Source organism: Gadus morhua, chromosome 4 (assembly GCF_902167405.1).
Source record: "Gadus morhua chromosome 4, gadMor3.0, whole genome shotgun sequence".
In the NCBI taxonomy this organism is placed as follows: Eukaryota; Metazoa; Chordata; class Actinopteri; order Gadiformes; family Gadidae; genus Gadus; species Gadus morhua.
Genome location: NC_044051.1, coordinates 30,725,673 through 30,744,082, shown reverse-complemented (window position 1 = coordinate 30,744,082; position 18,410 = coordinate 30,725,673). Strand labels below are relative to the sequence as shown.

At 46.5% G+C, this 18,410-nt stretch overlaps 1 protein-coding gene across 2 annotated transcripts in view; it reads right to left on the bottom strand.

Moving 5' to 3' along the window:
* Nucleotides 1–18,410, bottom strand: part of LOC115542492 (plakophilin-4) — a 44,339-nt gene that overhangs the window by 19,734 nt on the left and 6,195 nt on the right. Inside the window, exons 3-10 of one of the 2 annotated variants that reach the window (XM_030354768.1) lie at nucleotides 15,855–15,967; nucleotides 15,545–15,579; nucleotides 12,152–12,292; nucleotides 10,013–10,167; nucleotides 9,082–9,526; nucleotides 7,466–7,630; nucleotides 5,397–5,598; nucleotides 4,725–4,857 (exon numbers count right to left, since the gene is read on the bottom strand). In XM_030354768.1, coding sequence (XP_030210628.1) covers nucleotides 4,725–4,857; nucleotides 5,397–5,598; nucleotides 7,466–7,630; nucleotides 9,082–9,526; nucleotides 10,013–10,167; nucleotides 12,152–12,292; nucleotides 15,545–15,579; nucleotides 15,855–15,967 — 1,389 coding nt within the window. The remainder of the gene's footprint in view (nucleotides 1–4,724; nucleotides 4,858–5,396; nucleotides 5,599–7,465; nucleotides 7,631–9,081; nucleotides 9,527–10,012; nucleotides 10,168–12,151; nucleotides 12,293–15,544; nucleotides 15,580–15,854; nucleotides 15,968–18,410) is intronic. The other variant, XM_030354769.1, reaches the window with a different exon arrangement.

Sequence of the window (18,410 nt, the reverse complement as noted above, 5' to 3'; positions counted from 1 at the left end):
TTTTACCTTTAAAGTTCAAGCCTATCAATCAATTTGATTGATTCATTTGGAACGTTTAAAAGATATTTCATACATTTGGTTTGTATTTAGGGTTAGACGACAGACGAAACGCAAACAATATCCGCGATTGATGAAGTTACGTTCAAAATCAATTGGAGAGATATTGATTTGAGAGACATCATATGGCTATATAAAACATATAGACAGGACACAGTTACATTTCACATTGGTTCTGCCATGAATGATGTCCTTGGCTTCGGGCAAAGCGCTTTTATCTGGCAACGCCGGGTTGGGATAGCGTCTCTGTCGCCTTCATGGGCTTTTCATCTTGCCTCTCTTTTATCTCTCACGGATGGGACTCTGCGTCCTTTCACCTGCGAGAGGATTTACAAATGCCTGAGGTGTATCCACACTATGTTGTGTTCATTTTTCAAATGAACGTTGCAGTAGAAACCAGAACCTGTACCTAAATGTTTTACGACTCAAAGAAGAAACCGCATATTTGATTCAGGGGTCGGCTTAGCTCAAGAGGTAGAGCGGGTTGACTTGAAACTGAAGGATGCTAGTTCGATCCCCGGCTGCTCCAGGCGAGAGTGTAGAGGTGTGCCTGGGTAAGAAGCTTAACCCTGACTGCTCCAGACGCCTTGCGTGGTTGACACTGCTGTTGGTGTTGTAGGAGAGCGAGAGAAATGTGGATAAAATAATCTGACAAATGCCCTGAAAGAAAATGTTATAGCAGTATCAGCCCTCAGTAATCTGGGTAATATCGTATTGTGAGGTCCCTGACGATTCACGCCCAGACTTAAATAACCTTTAGTATAACGAATATTATGTATGATTTCAGTCTAGAGAGCAGCCAATCAGGGCTGCTCTCTTTGGCCCTGGCCACTCATAGGAGGAGTGGTATGGGCCATTGAGGCCCACCCCTCTGTGCATGTGCCTATGTAGCCTTGACTTTACTTAACATTCTTACTCGTATTTTATTCTATCCTCAGTTTTTATTATTATTTACTATATTGAGGCGCAGTACGGAAGTCTGAATCTGAAATATAGGAAACTCCGTCTCTACAAACGGCAAAGAGTGATAGTAACACAAACTTCCCTGCAATAGGAGCGTACCTTGGCTCTATCAGTGTGAGAGCGGGCGGTTATTCACTCCATTGGAGGCAGTGCAAAGAGCAGTCCAAGCAGTACATTTGGCAGGACATTTATTTTAAGACCCATGCGAGACAGATGGCCGTTCTAGCCGTCTGAACGACGACAGAAGGGGGGTTGGCAGGCATCACGTTAAATAAAGGTACCATTCCAAAACTTTGGAATGCCTTCCACTCTTTAGCACACGTACACAAACGTGGGATCTTCTTCTCGCCAGTGATCCCACTGTTCATGGTGGAATCGCTGTTCCTGATTTAACACAGGAACCACTGTGGGGTGGATGGGGAGCATTTTGGCCGCTAGTAAATATAAAAAGATGATTTCAACTCTCACGCAAGTTTCAGCATCACCCTTTTAGGACTTTTGTCTATATTTCTTGTTAACACGCATGTATTCTTAAAATTGAGACATTTTACTGGAAAACAAGGTTAAAAGCATTTTCGCGGCTTTATCCGCTGTCAAATTAACCCCACTGTCACTTCAAGGCCGCAGTTGCTGGTTTCTCCAGCTGGGGTCGCAAAGATGTGGGTTTACTATAAGACTGCAAATGTCATCTATAGCAGACTAGATTATTACTTATTTGAAGAAATTGCCCTTTCAGGTACTTATTCCAAGTGACATTCATCTCACAGAAAGTTGACCTTTCCAGACTATAGGGCCAACTACATGTTTATATAAAAACATGTTAACCTATATATTTGATACTTTGATATTAGACAACCGCCTTGTGGCCTAGCATAATTAAACGCATAAAACCCTCACATCACACACTTATTTGAAGGCTACTTATTCAGCAACGTAACACATTATTACTGTTATAAAAAGCCTAGGTACTTATTGGTAAGCCAAAGTAAATCACACATAAGCCAATTATTTTATTTTATATGGACTAGAAAATGGCATAGTCAATTAAAAAAGCACTAGTGTTCAGTCATTTTACTACAGGATTGAAGAAACTATTACATTTAGAATGCAATAAAAAAAAAAGCAACGTTTAGAAAGATACTGGGTAAGAGATCTCTAGCAAAGTCACTAGATCTTACCCAAGAGGACACACTTGATTAGACTGAATTTGCAACACTTATTACTACTGGCAACCGTGATGTCACTCAGTGATTGATCCAATACATATATATATTTTTCCCTTTACCAACGAAAACATAGTTTACAACCGTGGCAGTTGTACGCTGTTTAGTTAGCATTATCACCAGATGTCAAGCATGTTGTAGAGTACAGCAACAGGCCATCTGTGTGTTCAACCTTTCACCGCACACCGCGAAAGGTGTGAAGGGCAATAACGAGTGGAACGAGCCTCACGAACCAACTCAACCGACCCCCCCCAGCCCCCCCGATACAGAGGAGAGCTACCAAAGAATTCAGCTTACTGCTTCACACCTAAAAATATATCTTCCTACTATGATAGCAGGCCTGTCACACCAGTTACTCAAGTTACTCATGTGTGCATGTGCCAAGCAGCCTGCAGCTCACAAACACACAGCACGCGCAAACGCATACATACACCTTAAGCATGCAAATACACACTCCGCACATGGGCACAAACATACATGGAAACGCACACACACACACACACACGCGCACGCACAAGCACACACAGCACGTCAAGACAAAGGCAGCGACACGCTCGCCGAGCCAAGACTTTATGTTTTCAAACATAACGGCTCCGCAATCTACACACGCAGGTAAGAAGTAAGAACACAGACGCACGTGCACACACTGCAGCGACACTCGCCCAGGTAAGACATTATGTTATTAAACATAATGGCTCCGCCATCAACACACGCGTCGCGCAGGTAAGAACACAAGCACATTCCGCAGCGACACTCGCCAGTAAACATAACGGCTCCGCCATCGACACTCGCACAGGTTAGAACACACTCACGCGCACACTCCGCATGACACTCGCCCAGGTAAGACGTCATGTTTTTAAACAACATCTAAACATATTTATTTAAATGAATATGTATTAAATTATTTCATAGCTTTCCCCTTGGTTGCGCTGCTTCCACTCGTGTATGTTCAAGTTCGAGCTTTTATCCAATCATATTTCAGCCATCATGTGTTGCCAGGGTCAAAGAAATCTGCCTTGACGCCTTCAGAATCGATAGTGCTAGCGTCTGTATCTTAAGGTAAGTGGCAATGACTCTGTAGCTTTAACCAATCAGATTTCGAGTTGGCAACGCCTAGGCCATCTAGCAGGCGTCCAGTGACGTCGGCATTTTCACAACCTTTGATTGGATGGTCAGAGAGGTACTAGTCAGAGCCAGCAAAGCATCGATAGCTACCGGCACAAACTAAAATAAAGCGAATAATGAATAAATGAATAACGCGATTCCCTGTAGCGAATTAAAACTTAGTCCAGAAACACGACTCGACAGACTCGACTTTCAGCATTAGCCTCCATGGCGATAGAAAGGGACTGATTGTTGGAACTGAAACGCACCGATCAACTGTACAGCAGTGTAATCAAACTCTTCTTGAGGAAAGGAAGGAGTACGGACTTTGCGTACAAACTGAAGACTAACTCTACCACTAACCCACAGCTTTACTTTGTAAATATTCTTTCAGCCACCAAAAAGCCATATGACACCAACCTGCTTCCTATTGCTTTAATCTATATCTTTGAGTATGAGGGTATATTGTTTCTACTTGCCAATAAAAACGATTAAAAGCTACAACTTTGTTATGAGGGGTATAATGTGTCAGGGTGTATTATAGCATACATATGCAAATAACGATATGCAATGGGATGTGATCCCCCATATCCAGCTGGAATTCGAAACACTAGGATATTTCTAGTAAGGAAGTGGAGGGTGTTTTATCCCGGTGGTAACGACCCACTCCAACTATGTAGTACCATCATTATTGTGTATGAGCGTTATTATAGGTGATATCGAACATGAAAGGCCCCGCACACCGTGGCGTTATACATCAAGTGTCCGGGAAGCATAATAATAATCTAAACCGATGCCCAGATGGAGCTCCCCGTGTCCACACACATCGCCGACAGTGTCCCTTCATCGTTATGACGAGGATATACTAAAAGGCAGGGCTTTACTGTATTCTCGGGATTTTCTCAATTGTCGTTTTCTTATCACAAAGTTGCTCAGTTGCGCAGAAGGCCTTTAATGGCCGTCAACGTGCGGTATCACTCATGAGCAACGTTATATAAAACAAACTGAGGAGACTCGAAGACAAACCACAGATTTCCTTTCGGTGGAGGCTGATGAAAACAATTCAGATACGATGTGAAAGTATGACCATCAAATCAAGATGGATGCCCTGGACACAAAGGCTCCGTTATGGATTTAATTGGGCTTTTGAACGACGATGGCAGCATACGCCACCACATCAATGACGCCGGCCTCATCCTTGACCGCGGCTTCTCCAAGTGCTCAAACACTCTTTATTCAGTTCCTCCTGGGTATCGAAAATTTATTCAACAAGATGCATGTTAGCGCTGTACTATTGTGAATTGGCCCGCAATATTTTATCCTAAAAAAAAAATGGGTCCCCAGAAAAACAGTTTGGGAAACACTGCTCTAGCCCACCTCCAGTTTGGTCCGGTTGTCCCCGTAGCACAGGTGCTGCAGGTAGGCGGCAGCGTTGGCCTGGACCGAGGGGAAGTGGTGCTGCAGCATGTGGATCACCTCCGGGAGCTCGGGGTCGCGCCACGCAAACTCCCTTCAGAGAGGGGAGGAGACGATCAACGTTTGGGGTCATAAGGTCGAACAGTGTATTGTAATGTAATGCTCCACGAATGCCCTGGGTGTGTGCGAGGGCATCTGTTTATATGTGTGTGTGTATTTATTCATAAAAACCTTTGCGAGAGTGAGTGAGTGAGTAAGTGAGTGTGAGTGAGTGTGTGTGCATCTGTGTATATGTTTGTGTGTGTTCATAAAGACTTTTGCCTGAGTGAGTGAGAGTGTATGTGTGTGTGTGCGTGTGTGTACATGTGTGTGAGTGCATGTTCATAAAGACCTTTGAGGAGTGAGAGTGCGTGCGCCCTCACACTTGCTGTCACACCGGGCGGCCCTTATTGGTCGGCTGATCTGTGTGCTGTGTTTTGTGTGTGTGTGTGTCTTGGTGGTTAATATGATTTGTAGCCGTACGGTTGGCTTATGACCCGACGACCAGCTGTGTGTGTCTGTGTGTGTGTGTGTGTGTGTGTGTGTGTGTGTGTGTGTGTGTGTGTGTGTGTGTGTGTGTGTGTGTGTGTGTACCTTGGATCTTTGTGCATGCTGTCGATGGACGGGGTCCGGTCCCCCAGTCCAGAGTGTCTCGAGAAGAGGGTTTCTGCGTCCAACCCCTGCTGGGAGACCCTGTAGGAGTCAGTGTACAGGGGGGCGGAGCCCAGGCCGTAGCTGCTCCGCTGGTACGGCAGCGTGCCGCAGTGGCTAGCCGCACGCGTGAGCGTCTCCACACCTACACACACACACACAAAAACAAATAGACACACAGAGATGATATGAATTCATTCATTGTCTGTTTTATCTCTCTATTCTCTATCCATACAGCCATCGGTGTGTTTTTATACCTGTGAGAGCCACCCCTGGCCAAAATTGATATTTCCTTGTACAAGGCCTTGGATCTGTCCTTACTGGTTGCTCTTAGATCGCCCAATCAATGGACGGGCCAATGTGTATGTTTATTCCTCACATGATCTTGAAAAGCATCATTGCTGCGGTACAATTTCATTGAGACTTTTTGCACAATGAACAAAGCACTTTCTTGGTTTTATGATCATTTGAAGGACCCCTTGCGTTCAAAGCTGCGTCTCTTAATTTGAACTTAAGTGGGCCGTTTCCAATAGCACTGCTGGCGGCGTTGCCATATAGCCGCCGTATAACTTCCAGCATCGCTCGAAACATCAGCGTGCATCGCAGCGCCATCCTCTCATCCATCATATTAAACACAGAACTAGACCTAAGATTAAATCTTCAGAAGTGTGTTTTCCTTTACCGCCGCAGCAAAGTGGGACTCGGACCGGGTGTGGAAGCGAAAGCCGTTTGTGAGGACAGAAGTGTTTGTCTTACAGTGAGTGACTGGGTCTTACTCCGATCTCCTCTCCCCCACAGCGCCCCACAGTTTAGGAGTCACAGTCCTAATCTGATCAGCTGAAGGTCAGGGGAGGGTGAGGGACTAAGGGGACTAGAGGGACTGACAAAACCCTGCAAGATAGACTGGTAGAGCAGGGCTAACCTTTTACTGAGAGAAGGAGAGAGAGAGAGAGAGAGAGAGAGAGAGAGAGAGAGAGAGAGAGAGAGAGAGAGAGAGAGAGAGAGAGAGAGAGAGAGAGAGAGAGAGAGAGAGAGGCAAGAGGGAGAGAGAGAGAGAGAGAGAGAGAAGGAGAGAGAGAGAGAGAGAGAGAGAGAGAGAGAGAGAGAGAGAGAGAGAGAGAGAGAGAGAGAGAGAGAGAGAGAGAGAGAGAGAGAGAGAGAGAGAGAGAGAAGGAGAGAGAGAGAGAGCGATAGGGGGGAACGAGAGAGAGAACAAGTAAGAGAGAGAGAGAACAAGAAAGAGGGAGAGAGAACAAGAAAGAGAGAGAGAGGAAACAAGGGAGAGAGAGGGGGAACAAGAGAGAGACAGAACAAGAAGTGTGTTTTCCTTTACCGCCGCAGCAAAGTGGGACTCGGACCGGGTGTGGAAGCGAAAGCCGTTTGTGAGGACAGAAGTGTTTGTCTTACAGTGAGTGACTGGGTCTTACTCCGATCTCCTCTCCCCCACAGCGCCCCACAGTTTAGGAGTCACAGTCCTAATCTGATCAGCTGAAGGTCAGGGGAGGGTGAGGGACTAAGGGGACTAGAGGGACTGACAAAACCCTGCAAGATAGACTGGTAGAGCAGGGCTAACCTTTTACTGAGAGAAGGAGAGAGAGAGAGAGAGAGAGAGAGAGAGAGAGAGAGAGAGAGAGAGAGAGAGAGAGAGAGAGAGAGAGAGAGAGAGAGAGAGAGAGAGAGGCAAGAGGGAGAGAGAGAGAGAGAGAGAGAGAAGGAGAGAGAGAGAGAGAGAGAGAGAGAGAGAGAGAGAGAGAGAGAGAGAGAGAGAGAGAGAGAGAGAGAGAGAGAGAGAGAGAGAGAGAGAGAGAGAGAAGGAGAGAGAGAGAGAGCGATAGGGGGGAACGAGAGAGAGAACAAGTAAGAGAGAGAGAGAACAAGAAAGAGGGAGAGAGAACAAGAAAGAGAGAGAGAGGAAACAAGGGAGAGAGAGGGGGAACAAGAGAGAGACAGAACAAGAAAAAGTGAGAGAGAACGACCAGGAAAGAGAGAGAGAGCGAAGGAGTCGTCCCTACCGGTGCTGGTCCTGTAGAGCGTCCCGGGGTCGTCGTGGGAGGGGCTGTGGTAGAGCGGGCTGTGGAAGGAGCGGTCGTCAAACACCGGGGTCATGTGACAGTCGGGGGAGAGGGCGGCCCGCAGCTCGGGGTCCAGCTGGTGGGCAGCGTAGGAGCTGTGGAGACCTGGAGCACACACACACACAGATAAAAACACGCCCACAGAAACACATACGCACATAAAGACACACAGAGACACACACCACACACAAGCAAACGCACATGGACACACAAACGCAAGCACATAAACACACAAACACATACCACACACAAGCACACACGCCCACACACACACACACACAATCATATTGATGCGGTAGATTAGCGATGAGCTAATCGGGTCTATCTATTGATAGTTTATCTTCCGCTAATCTGGGTGTGAGATCGGCAGCGTGGCTGGAGTTAAGGCCATTTCACTCTCCGTGAAGGCCACTTTTCACTCCCTGTCCACTGCCTGTGACCCCTATCCCACGGTCTCCCCACATCCGTTTGGGATGATCGCTATTCTTGTGTCTTTGGTGTTGTGATGGGTTGTTGGCACGACGACAACAAACACCCGAGCGCAACGCAAAACAAGAGAAAGGAAAGCGCAAAATCATCATCACACACACACAGACGCAGAGACACAGAGACAAAGTCACACTGATAAATGATAAGGGTACCACCAGGCAGGTGGGGGTTGGGGGGGGAGGGGGGGTTGTCATGCAGCTTTTTGTTGCTATGTGGGTCATGGAGCGAGAGGCTTAGTGTAAAAGTGGCAGAGGTTCACTTCAGAGCATAAACATAAAGATCTGTGTCTCTGCCAAACCCCCCTCCCATTTATCTCTCTCTCCCTGATACACACACACAAACACACACAGGCACGCACGATTGTGCTGTCAAAACGTCAACCGCTGTAATGTGTGTGTGTGTGTGTGTGTGTGTGTGTGTGTGTGTGTGTGTGTGTGTGTGTGTGTGTGTGTGATTGTGAAACAATGCCAGCTGTGTCTGAGAACAGGCTGTGCTCTCCCAGTAATGAGAGGCAGGGATTAAGATTAAATATGGTGGGTTTGAACCCCCTCCTCCTTTGATAAAAGGGGATTTATCTGGAACAATTATAATGGAGAATTCTCTCCCTATGACTACGCGGCTCACTGCCCACTGTGCACTTTGAGCAAGGCATTTCGCCAGCCGCAGTTACGAGTATGAACTACTGAACTTTTACTTTTTGCCGTTAATTGAAGACAGCGTGTGTTTGTGTGTGTGTGTGTGTGTTTGACGTTCTGTGAGTGGCTGTGTGTGTGAGTGACAGCGTCTGTGTTGGTGTGCGTGTGTCTGTGTGTGTGTGTGTGACAGCTACACACAGACGCTCTCTCACACACACACACACACAGTCTCAGTCACCCACACACAGAAAAAGTCATACACGCTGACACACACACACCGCGTCTATGTGTGTATCTGTGTGTGTGAGTGTGACACAGTGTGTGTGTCACACATAGCGTCACAGCTCCACAGTGAGCTAATGACTCTCCTTCTGACACTGAGCAGCGGTGGCAGCCTGCCAGCCAGCGGCGGCAACCGTGGCGGAGACTGACCTATGAGGCTGTCGGGGCGGGGCAGGGCGCTCCTCTGGTACAGCCCGTAGGGGTCTGCCCCGTACGCCAGCGGCTGGCTCTGCCGCGGCAGCGTGGCGCCGTAGTGCTGCGGCACCGCCGCCATCCCACTCGCCCGCGCCGGGGGGGAGCCGGCCAGGCCCCGCCCCTCCACCAAGGAGAGGGTGGAGCCGAGGCGCCCCCCCACCACGCCGCCCAGCCCCGGGGCACCGGACGCGGCCAAGGGGGAGGGGGGTGATGAGGGGGGCATGCTGGTGCCGGGGAAGAGGGAGGCCAGGGGCTTGGGCTCGGAGAGGACCGGGGAGCCGTACGCACTGCCCTGGGAGGTGCGCATGGAGACGTGGGAGGGGGAGGCGGTGGCGCCGGCCCCCGGCGACTGGCTCCTGGAGGGCAGGGAGCCCATTCTCCTCAGCACCCGACCTGAAGGCTGAGGGCGGGGGGGAGGTGAGGGTAATGAAGGTGGGGGCAGGGTGGCGACGGAGGGCAGAGGTGAGGGGGGAGGATGGTGAGGGTGGAGGGAGGTTAAGGGGGAGGGAGATTATGGTGGGAGGGGAGAGGGGAGAGGGGTCCGTTTAGCGGGGCTGGAGTGGACTTCAGTGCTTTACTTCTCCTTTGCTTCTTTGCATGCGATAGTTCAAAGGGCTGTTTTGATACGTGTAAGCTGTCCAACTGCCTACAGTGGGTCTTTCTTCGATAAACAGAGGGATGTCCAGGAACTGACTGTTTCAATCGAAAGAAGGTAGCCAGCTGTGTTAAAGAACTGTTATAGATATAAATACTATAATGTTGAAATCGGCTTGTCAGTGTGAAACGTAGATGTCAAAGAGCAATACATATAAAAAAATGTCTTCACTATTTTGATTTCCATTTGTTGTATGTATAATAACTATAATAACTTTGCGTCGGGCCCTACCTGTCCCGATGCCTGGCCCTCGGCCCTCGGGCTCCGGGATAGGGTGCCGCGGGGCTCCGAGCGCACCACGTTCTGGTTGCTATAGTAACCCACGCTGCTGTCCTGGTAGCCGCTGTCGGAGTACGAGGTCATCTGGGCAGAGTGGCCCGGGGAGCCTGAGGGAGGGGGGGAGAGGAGGAAGGGAGAGGAGGGAGGGAGGGAGAGGAGGAAGAGGATCGGGGCGAGGGGTAGAAGGAGGAGGAGGGAGGAAGAGGAGGGAGGGAGAGGAGGGGGAAAAGAGGGAGAAAGAGGAGGAAGGAAGAGGACGGAGGAAGAGGAGGGAGGAATAGGAGGGAGGAAGAGGAGGGGGTAGAGGTGGGAGGGAGGAAGAGGAGGGGGGAGAGGGGGTAGGAGGAGGAGGGAGGAAGAGGAGGGGGGAGAGGAGGGAGGAAGAGGAGGGAAACAATGCTCAAAACAGGGAGCACTTCATTGTAAACGATGGAAAGCGTTACGCTATGTCAATACATTTATACGAATGAAACTTGCGCACAACCCAAAACTGTGCACAGGCCTGTCGCATCTAGTAAACACACCGCCGTTTGACTATTGTAACACACTCCTGCCGGTCTACACTTTGTGCCTTTACATTTCATTTCAACACTTAATCACACTCTGTCACCACGGCTCAGCAGACAACGGATATATGTGTGCTTCATTAGCGGCAGTCGTTGTTGTTGTTGTCAGGGTTTGTTTTGGGCCATTATAAGGGTGATCGTTAACTCCAGAAGAGCCGGCATGGAGGCCCAGAATAGCGCAATGTTTACTGTTTCGGGCGCCCAAGGTGTGAAGGGGTCTCTCACATCTCAAGCAGTAAGGAGGCGGAGATGAGTAATAGCGTGCGTGCATCCGTCAGCACCACCTGGACCCGTCAAGCCTAATTTATAGTCTTCGTGCGTCAACGGTGCGAGCTGGCGCCAACCAAAAATGTTGGATTCAGGCGGCAATAGCTCAGGAGGTACAGCGGGTGTCAAGCTGTCCCTGAGCAAGACACCTCTAACCCTCACCGCTCCCGACGAGTTGGCTGTCGCCCTGGTGGTTGACTCCTCCGTCGGTGTGTGAAAGTATGAATGAATGGCGGGTCCTTTTGGATAAAAGCGTCAGCAAAATCCACTAAATGTAAATGTATTTGCGGCACTTTGCGCACGAATCATACAGTGTGTGTCTTGAGTCGCCCACCGGGAAAATGTTTAGCACCACGAACATGAGTACGCAAGCTGTGCGTCAAAGGCAATGTTACGGCCAAACTTTATGGGATGCCTTCCTTCCTCAGGGAAGGTGAGCCTTCGTTCTCTGCCGACAAGTCTGAAGTATATAACGTGCTTGTCCTTCGTAGCTCCGTCTGCGCATGTCCTACGGGAGTTTCTTGATGTAGCTGGCGGTAAAGAAAACACCCGGGCCAGCATCTACCAACTTAATTATTCTTTTTTATAAAAATGCATTGTAATGCTCTACTTAAAGATGCTGTATGTACGATTTAGGTGCTACCTTTGTAGGGTAATTTGATAGAAAAGCAATTATGCCAATGTTAGAATATATCTTGATTTGACCGTGCCTGCCTCTGTGTGAATCATCCCGGCTCATTTCAGACCAATCAGGCCATTATTTCCCCTAATGGTTTCGGGGAATCCATTTTGTATTCTCTCCCAGTCATTTTGTGATCGCTCCTCGCTTCTGTTCTGCTCTCTCTTTCCAACTCTCTGATCTTACCGGCAGCATCTTCGAGGCCAACATCTGTTTCTAGCGCGTTTAACCCAACCGTAAGGTGTGGAATGCACCCGTTTGTCAAACCATAAAAACGGGCACAACGCCCGCATATCCATGGTAGAAGAGGCCGTAGACTGCCTCTGACAGAGGAACCATCAGAGGCAGGACAGCGCCACCTAAGGCGTGCCCTTCTGTAGACTTCTGCCGTAGGACATGGGGGTGCAGTTATAGTAGTGAATAAATTAATATAAGTTGGAAAGAAAGAAAATAAACCATCATTTTGAAGTGTATTTCGTGTATGTCTGCGTAACAAACTAATCGCCGCTGAAAACAAATCAAACTAATAGTCGCGGGCCTCGGGGGGTCAGGGGGCCTGGCGTCTCCGTGGCAACGAACCCTCACTGTCGTGCAAGGAGACACGCTCCGGTTCCAGCCGCCGGAGCACCTCCTCGCCCTGGTAGAGGCGGACCGGTGGCACGGGGGTCTCGAACGCGCCTCCTCCATTTCCTCCTCTTGGCTCCCCCAGAGCAGAGGCATCTGTCAAGCAGACAGGGGGAGAGGGGGGAGGGGGGGAGAGAGAGATAGGGAAGAGGGGAGGGAGGTTAGGCCCAGACTAACAATCCCCTCTCTCGCTCTTTGTTTCCACGGAAACTCTTTCAATACAGCGCATCATCATCATCGTCTATTAAAACATGTGTGCGACAGATGGATGTAGATTCCGCCCGCTCGATTGCCGGGGCCAGATAGACACCCCCTGCCCCGCCCATGTGCGTTGGTGGTGCATCGTGGTAATTTCATCTCCTTTGAAGGCGCTCCTGTTTCGCATATTTTATATGCATTCCTCCTTTTCATCAAAACAACACTCCATCCCGCCCCACTGTTTGGTTATTTCATCCAGCGCTGCATGCAAAGCATCCACATGTCTCTCCCCCACTCATTTTCTCTCTCTCGCTCCACTGGCATTCCTCTCTGGGCTGCCTGTGGAGCGGTCTGTCAGCTGAAGGAGGGTGCGTGCGTGCGTGCGTGCGTGCGTGCATGCGTGCGTGCGTGCGTGTGTGCGTGCGTGTGTGCGTGCATGTGTACGTGCGTTTGTGGAGAGGTGTAGAGTCATCTGCAATGTTAACCTGCCCTTCAACATGTCAGACCCTGGCCGGATTTTCGGACCCTTTCAAGATTAGGATTCTCTTAAAGGTGCAGTGTGTAGAATTGAGTGGCGTCTAGCGGAATGGCCTTAATAATATTCATATTATTAGTACTATTAGTATTAATTTTAGTTAAGAGTTCAATCCCAGGAAAATAAGAATTGTTCTGTTTTTGTTGTGATACTTTCTTCTGATACTTTTCTAGTAGCGTTGTTGTGTTGCCTCGCACGTTATTATAAGCAATGTTGTTTATGAATCAATTTCTGTAGGAAAAGTTGAACCCTCGCTCTGCATTAACCAATGGCATGACAGAGCTCCTCACATCCACACACACATGGCACCGCATACCAGTGTCCAAGAAGGGGAATTTAGTTGGTTTCATCATCAGAATGCTACATATTGGACCTTTAACGGCCAAAGAGTACACTCCTGATTGGATAAAGCAGTGAGGGCATTTAGGAGCGGGGTTCCCTCAACATGCATTCAGAGTAGGGATGCACCGAAATGAAAATTCTTGGCCGAAACCGAAACCGAATATACTGAAACAGTTGGCCGAATGCCGAAACCGAATGCCGAATGTGTCTTTTAATGTTTTTCATTCATTTTGCTTTAATTTTTCACCATTGCATAAATCAAACAATTAAATGTCCTTTATAAACTTTTTTGTCTTGCTTTGCTATAAAAAAAATCAATTACAAATTTGATATAAAATATTTATTTATTAATGAACGTTTTCTAACATTCCAGCAGACATTATTGAGATTTAAGAACAATGTACCTTTAAATAAATGAGTACAACTTTTTTTTTTTTTTTTTTAATAAATAAATAGAAATGTTCGGCGTATTATGTTCGGCCTTTTTACTTCTTCGGCCGAAACCGAACATTATGTTTTAGGCCATTTTCGGCCGAACATGTTCGGTGGCCGAATATTCGGTGCATCCCTAATTCAGAGTTTGTGCAGAGAAGCCTCTGGATGAGTAGTGCCGATGCAATGCAAAAACAGACAATTGTGCAACTTTAGTTAGAGACTGAACATAGCCCAGACCAACTTGAAATATGTTGTATAACATAATTTTCCATGACATGTTCTACCATAACCAGGACATTTCATATGTTTTCCACATGTTTTCCAGGATACGTGGGAAACCACATCAGCACCGTGCACGCACACATCAGAAGAGTGCCCAAGCTCACAAGCACACATTAACATAGTGCACCTCCCTCGGGAAGTCAACCAAAGAAAATCCTTTGAAAATGTTGACATGCTAATCGATTGATTGATGGGAAAAAAATAATATAAAGGATACTATAAAAATAGAGTGGAGTGTGCCCCACTCTACCTGGTAGCCTTAATATATAGTTAGTTCTGTAGGGAGGAAGTCCCTGGGTTTCAGATCTACTCTCGGTCCGAGTCCACCTCGGTTACGGCAGAGCTCAATGAAAACAGTTTGCACACCGGCAGAGCCACGGAGAGTCGTGTGGGCCAGCCGTTGCGTGGTGCCAAGAGACAACGCACGCCGGGAAAATCAATCTTAGGTCTCGATCTGTTTGATACGCTGGGTCGCAATAGACATAACTTCCATGGGAATCAAGGTGCCATTTCTGATGTGTTCACAGTAGAGCTGTCAAGCGATTAAAATATTTAATCGTGATTAATCGCATTAATGTCATAGTTAACTCTAATTAATTGCGATTAATCACAAATTATTTTTCTATGCTAAATATCCCTTGATTTTTTTGTCCCATAATTCTTCTCATTTTAATTCTCTTATCAACATGGTGAAGTGCATCGGCTTGCCTTGTGCAAATGATTTTTTATTGATAACAACATTGGCATATACACTGATCAAAACAGGACGATACAAAAAAAGAGCCTATAGTGCAATTAAACGACTGCTTTGAACAAATGTCATTTGAACATAGCAGTCAGGCTACTGCTTCTTTTTTTTGAGCTAAAGAATTTTTTTTTTTTTTTTTTTTTTTAATAAAATAATTGCGTTAATCGCGCGATAATTTTTTTTAACGCCGTTGAATTTGGTTTGCGTTAACGCCGTTACTAACGCGTTTAACTGACAGCTCTAGTTCACACGCAAACTTTTCAAGTGTTAACCGAACGGGCCTTAAGTTTTTAGATTATATACTTTTTTGTTGCAATTTTCAAAACAACGCTGCCACACTGCCGACTTCTTTGGCATGCTCTCAATAAGTTTGGAGCCAAGTCAATTGTTCAGTAATTTACGACCAGCGGCCTCCATTAAGTTAGCCTTGTTCAACGTTGTGAAACAAGGAGTGTTTTGACTTCCTGTCTTACAGTCTATTAAACCAAACGATTATCTAACCAGAAACTACGGAGCCTTGAAAACTCTTTTTATTCATGATCAATATTATTCTAACACAATACAGCCCATCACTCAAACATAAACTATAACGGTCTGGGTTACGTCCCTCTCGGCCCCCAGAAAATAATGGTTTAACAAGCACTTTTCTCCTCATGAAAGGAACGCGAGCGATGGTCCGCCCAACCGATCGACCAACCAGGCAGAAGGGCCCTCCCCTGCATCTCACACACATCTCTGCCCCGCTGTTTGGAGGATATTAATGCGCAGAGTGTATGGGATTCGTAAAGTAGTTATAATCAAGCCTTACCTGCGGATCTCCAAGCAAACGACTTCTCCGACGAGCTTTGGTTCACGCACACAGGAAGGGGAGGAGAGCAGAAGGTGTGAAGAGTTAAATAATGTAGGCCGAAAGGAAGACATTAACGCAAGAACAAGATACGTTTCTTCAGCGGGTTCTGTTGCTACGGGGAAGCGAAAGACGTGTCGTAATGATTGAATACGGGAAATTATATTCAAGTACAAATGGGTCTATTGTAATGTGCGAGCTTGCGTGCGCATTTGTGCGTTTCTGTGTGTGTGTATGTGTGTGTGTGTGCATTTGTGTGCGTATTCTCTACCTGGTGCTGTCCGCGTCAGGTGACTCAGCTCCCAGCATGCATCTCTCCAGTTGGCTGGCGACTATCTGTCTTTCCTCCTCCAACTCCCTCGTCAAACGCTCGAACTGGAGCTCCTTAGAAAGGGGGGGGGGGTACGGATTAGGGTCATTTTAACCACAGCAATTAAATGCCAGATCGAAGGCCCAACGGTATACAACAGAGTGAATACGGCCCTTGAAAACGTTTAACCTTCCCCTGATGATATCAAAGAAAATGTGTATTAAGGGATGATGATGATGATGATGGGTCAGGATCACATGTAACGTAAGATAAAAGGCTCTCAGCCCTGTCTCTTTCTCTTAGCAAAGCAGTCCGCGTTTGAGTCAAAAAGTGCTGTTCTGTTGATGCATCACTCTCTTCTACCAATTTGATTTTCCAAAGTCAATTCTCTGTCAATCTCTTGTCCCTGCCAGTCTGAGTGTGTCCATCAAAGCAGCTTCATAGGAGTTTGTTTAGTTCACATTTCTTCTTGTGGAATCTACATTAAACATCTTTGTTCATTTCGCTTCAAGGAGGCTCTGGTCTTGATAACTTATCTGACATGTTCGGTAGAAAACGTTTCCCCCTTTTCGTTGTTGGCTTTGGGTCAGTTAAAACGCAATGTTATGGGGAATGTACTTTATCCTACTGAACAAAATAAAGAAATAAATGTAGCTAATTATCCCCGTGGAGATGGGCTCCAGTATTCCACACTGGTCTTATGGTTGTATAGGTCACCATTGAAAGGCTCACAGGACTAAACTAATTAATAATGGCTTTGTATTAATTAAACTTAAATTCAATTCAATGTTAGCGATTTAGCCCTTAATCACAGGTACAGTCTGACAGGGCTTAACAGGCCATATATTTATGACATTCATATTAAGTATTATAAGGTATCCAATAGGTAAAGCTTTGAGAGTATGGCAACAATTCATGAAAATGAATCAGTTTTTATAAACACATTGTTGTAGCTCCAGATGTTCAATCGTCTTATCTATCATCCACTCATCTAATCACCCACCTCACACAAACACACACACACACACACACACAAACACAGACACACACACACACACACACACACACACACACACACACACACACACAGACACACACACACACCTATACACAAACTGATAACATGGAAAACATTGCGTTAATATTGGATGGTAGAGAGAATAAGACTTCAATAAATCACTTTCCACACAACTATGTAACTCAACATTATTAATAATACACAATGAAAGACACTTGATAGCGCTTGCCTGTACTGGCCTGTAAGGCACCAGTAGGTAGGTACTTTCAAAACGATGAATCTAGCAGCCAAATGTCAAGTAATGAGGTTCCGTGATCAGTTTATGAATTGTATTCCTTTATTTGAGCTCTCCACAGCCGTTTGTATGCTCTGGGCTACTGTAGAAACATGGCGGTGCAACATGGTGGGCTCAAAAGAGAAGTCGAGGGGCCCAAGAGGCCTGTATACAGATGTAAAGGGCTCCAGGGTAACAGATAATTAACCATTCGTATTCTCAGATTAAATACATACAGGATTTAAATCATACTTAGGAATATTATATTCCATTTCATCCGAGTCTGTTCTGCTAGATGCCGCCTAATTCGACTGTACACAAATTTGTGTGTGCAGAAAATTTAATTATAACAAATGAATTAATTTACTCTGCAAATTAATTAACGAATGAAGGAAACCCCCCAAAGTGCACATATACATTCAGAACAGGTCATATCTGAGGGCTGCATTTGAAAGCATACTACTGAAAACTAATACATTTAAATGAGTATAATCGATTGTGTGAAAATAGCATGTTCAGAAAAAGAGGTACACACTCATTTGAGTGTCTTTTTGGATTAAAGGGCCCAAATTCATCCCGTAAATTCACCTAGTTATCTAGTGGTATACCCTAATGCAATTTGGATGTGCCTGGGGATCACATAAAAAGAAGATAGTTTACTATTGCAATTGTCCCTGGGTCAAACCACAGGGACTAGACTACAAAAGCCAACATAAAAGGATACTCAGATGCATGGTAGGGGGGGAAGGGGGTGATCTAAGATTAAAAGATTCTAAAGTAGGCTATACACTTAAAGCCTCACTGCCCAGTAAGTGATGCCTGACAAAAGCGCTTTTGTATTTGGGTCAGAATCTAGCCATGTGACGTATGCTATCCATCTTGGCTGAAAAACGTCCACAGCGCCTAGGGACTCTGGCCCTTTACCCACTGAAGGTTCAGGACCTCCCATGGTAGGTTGAATGCAGTCAGGGATACATACCAGGGTTTGAGCGATTTCTTACATGGTGACCATAGAGGCCTACTAGGTCTTAAGGTATTTGTAAAGGTACAGAGACAACAACTTGTGTTTCATACATGTTCTAATAGATTATTGATTTCCAATACTTCATTCGAAAAAAGTAACCTGAATGGAACGCAGTCAAAATACAACGAGAAGACCTTGCATCATCGGTTTGTTCACGAGGACGTTTGAAAGCCCTGCAGAAAAACGGCAGGTAAATAAGCA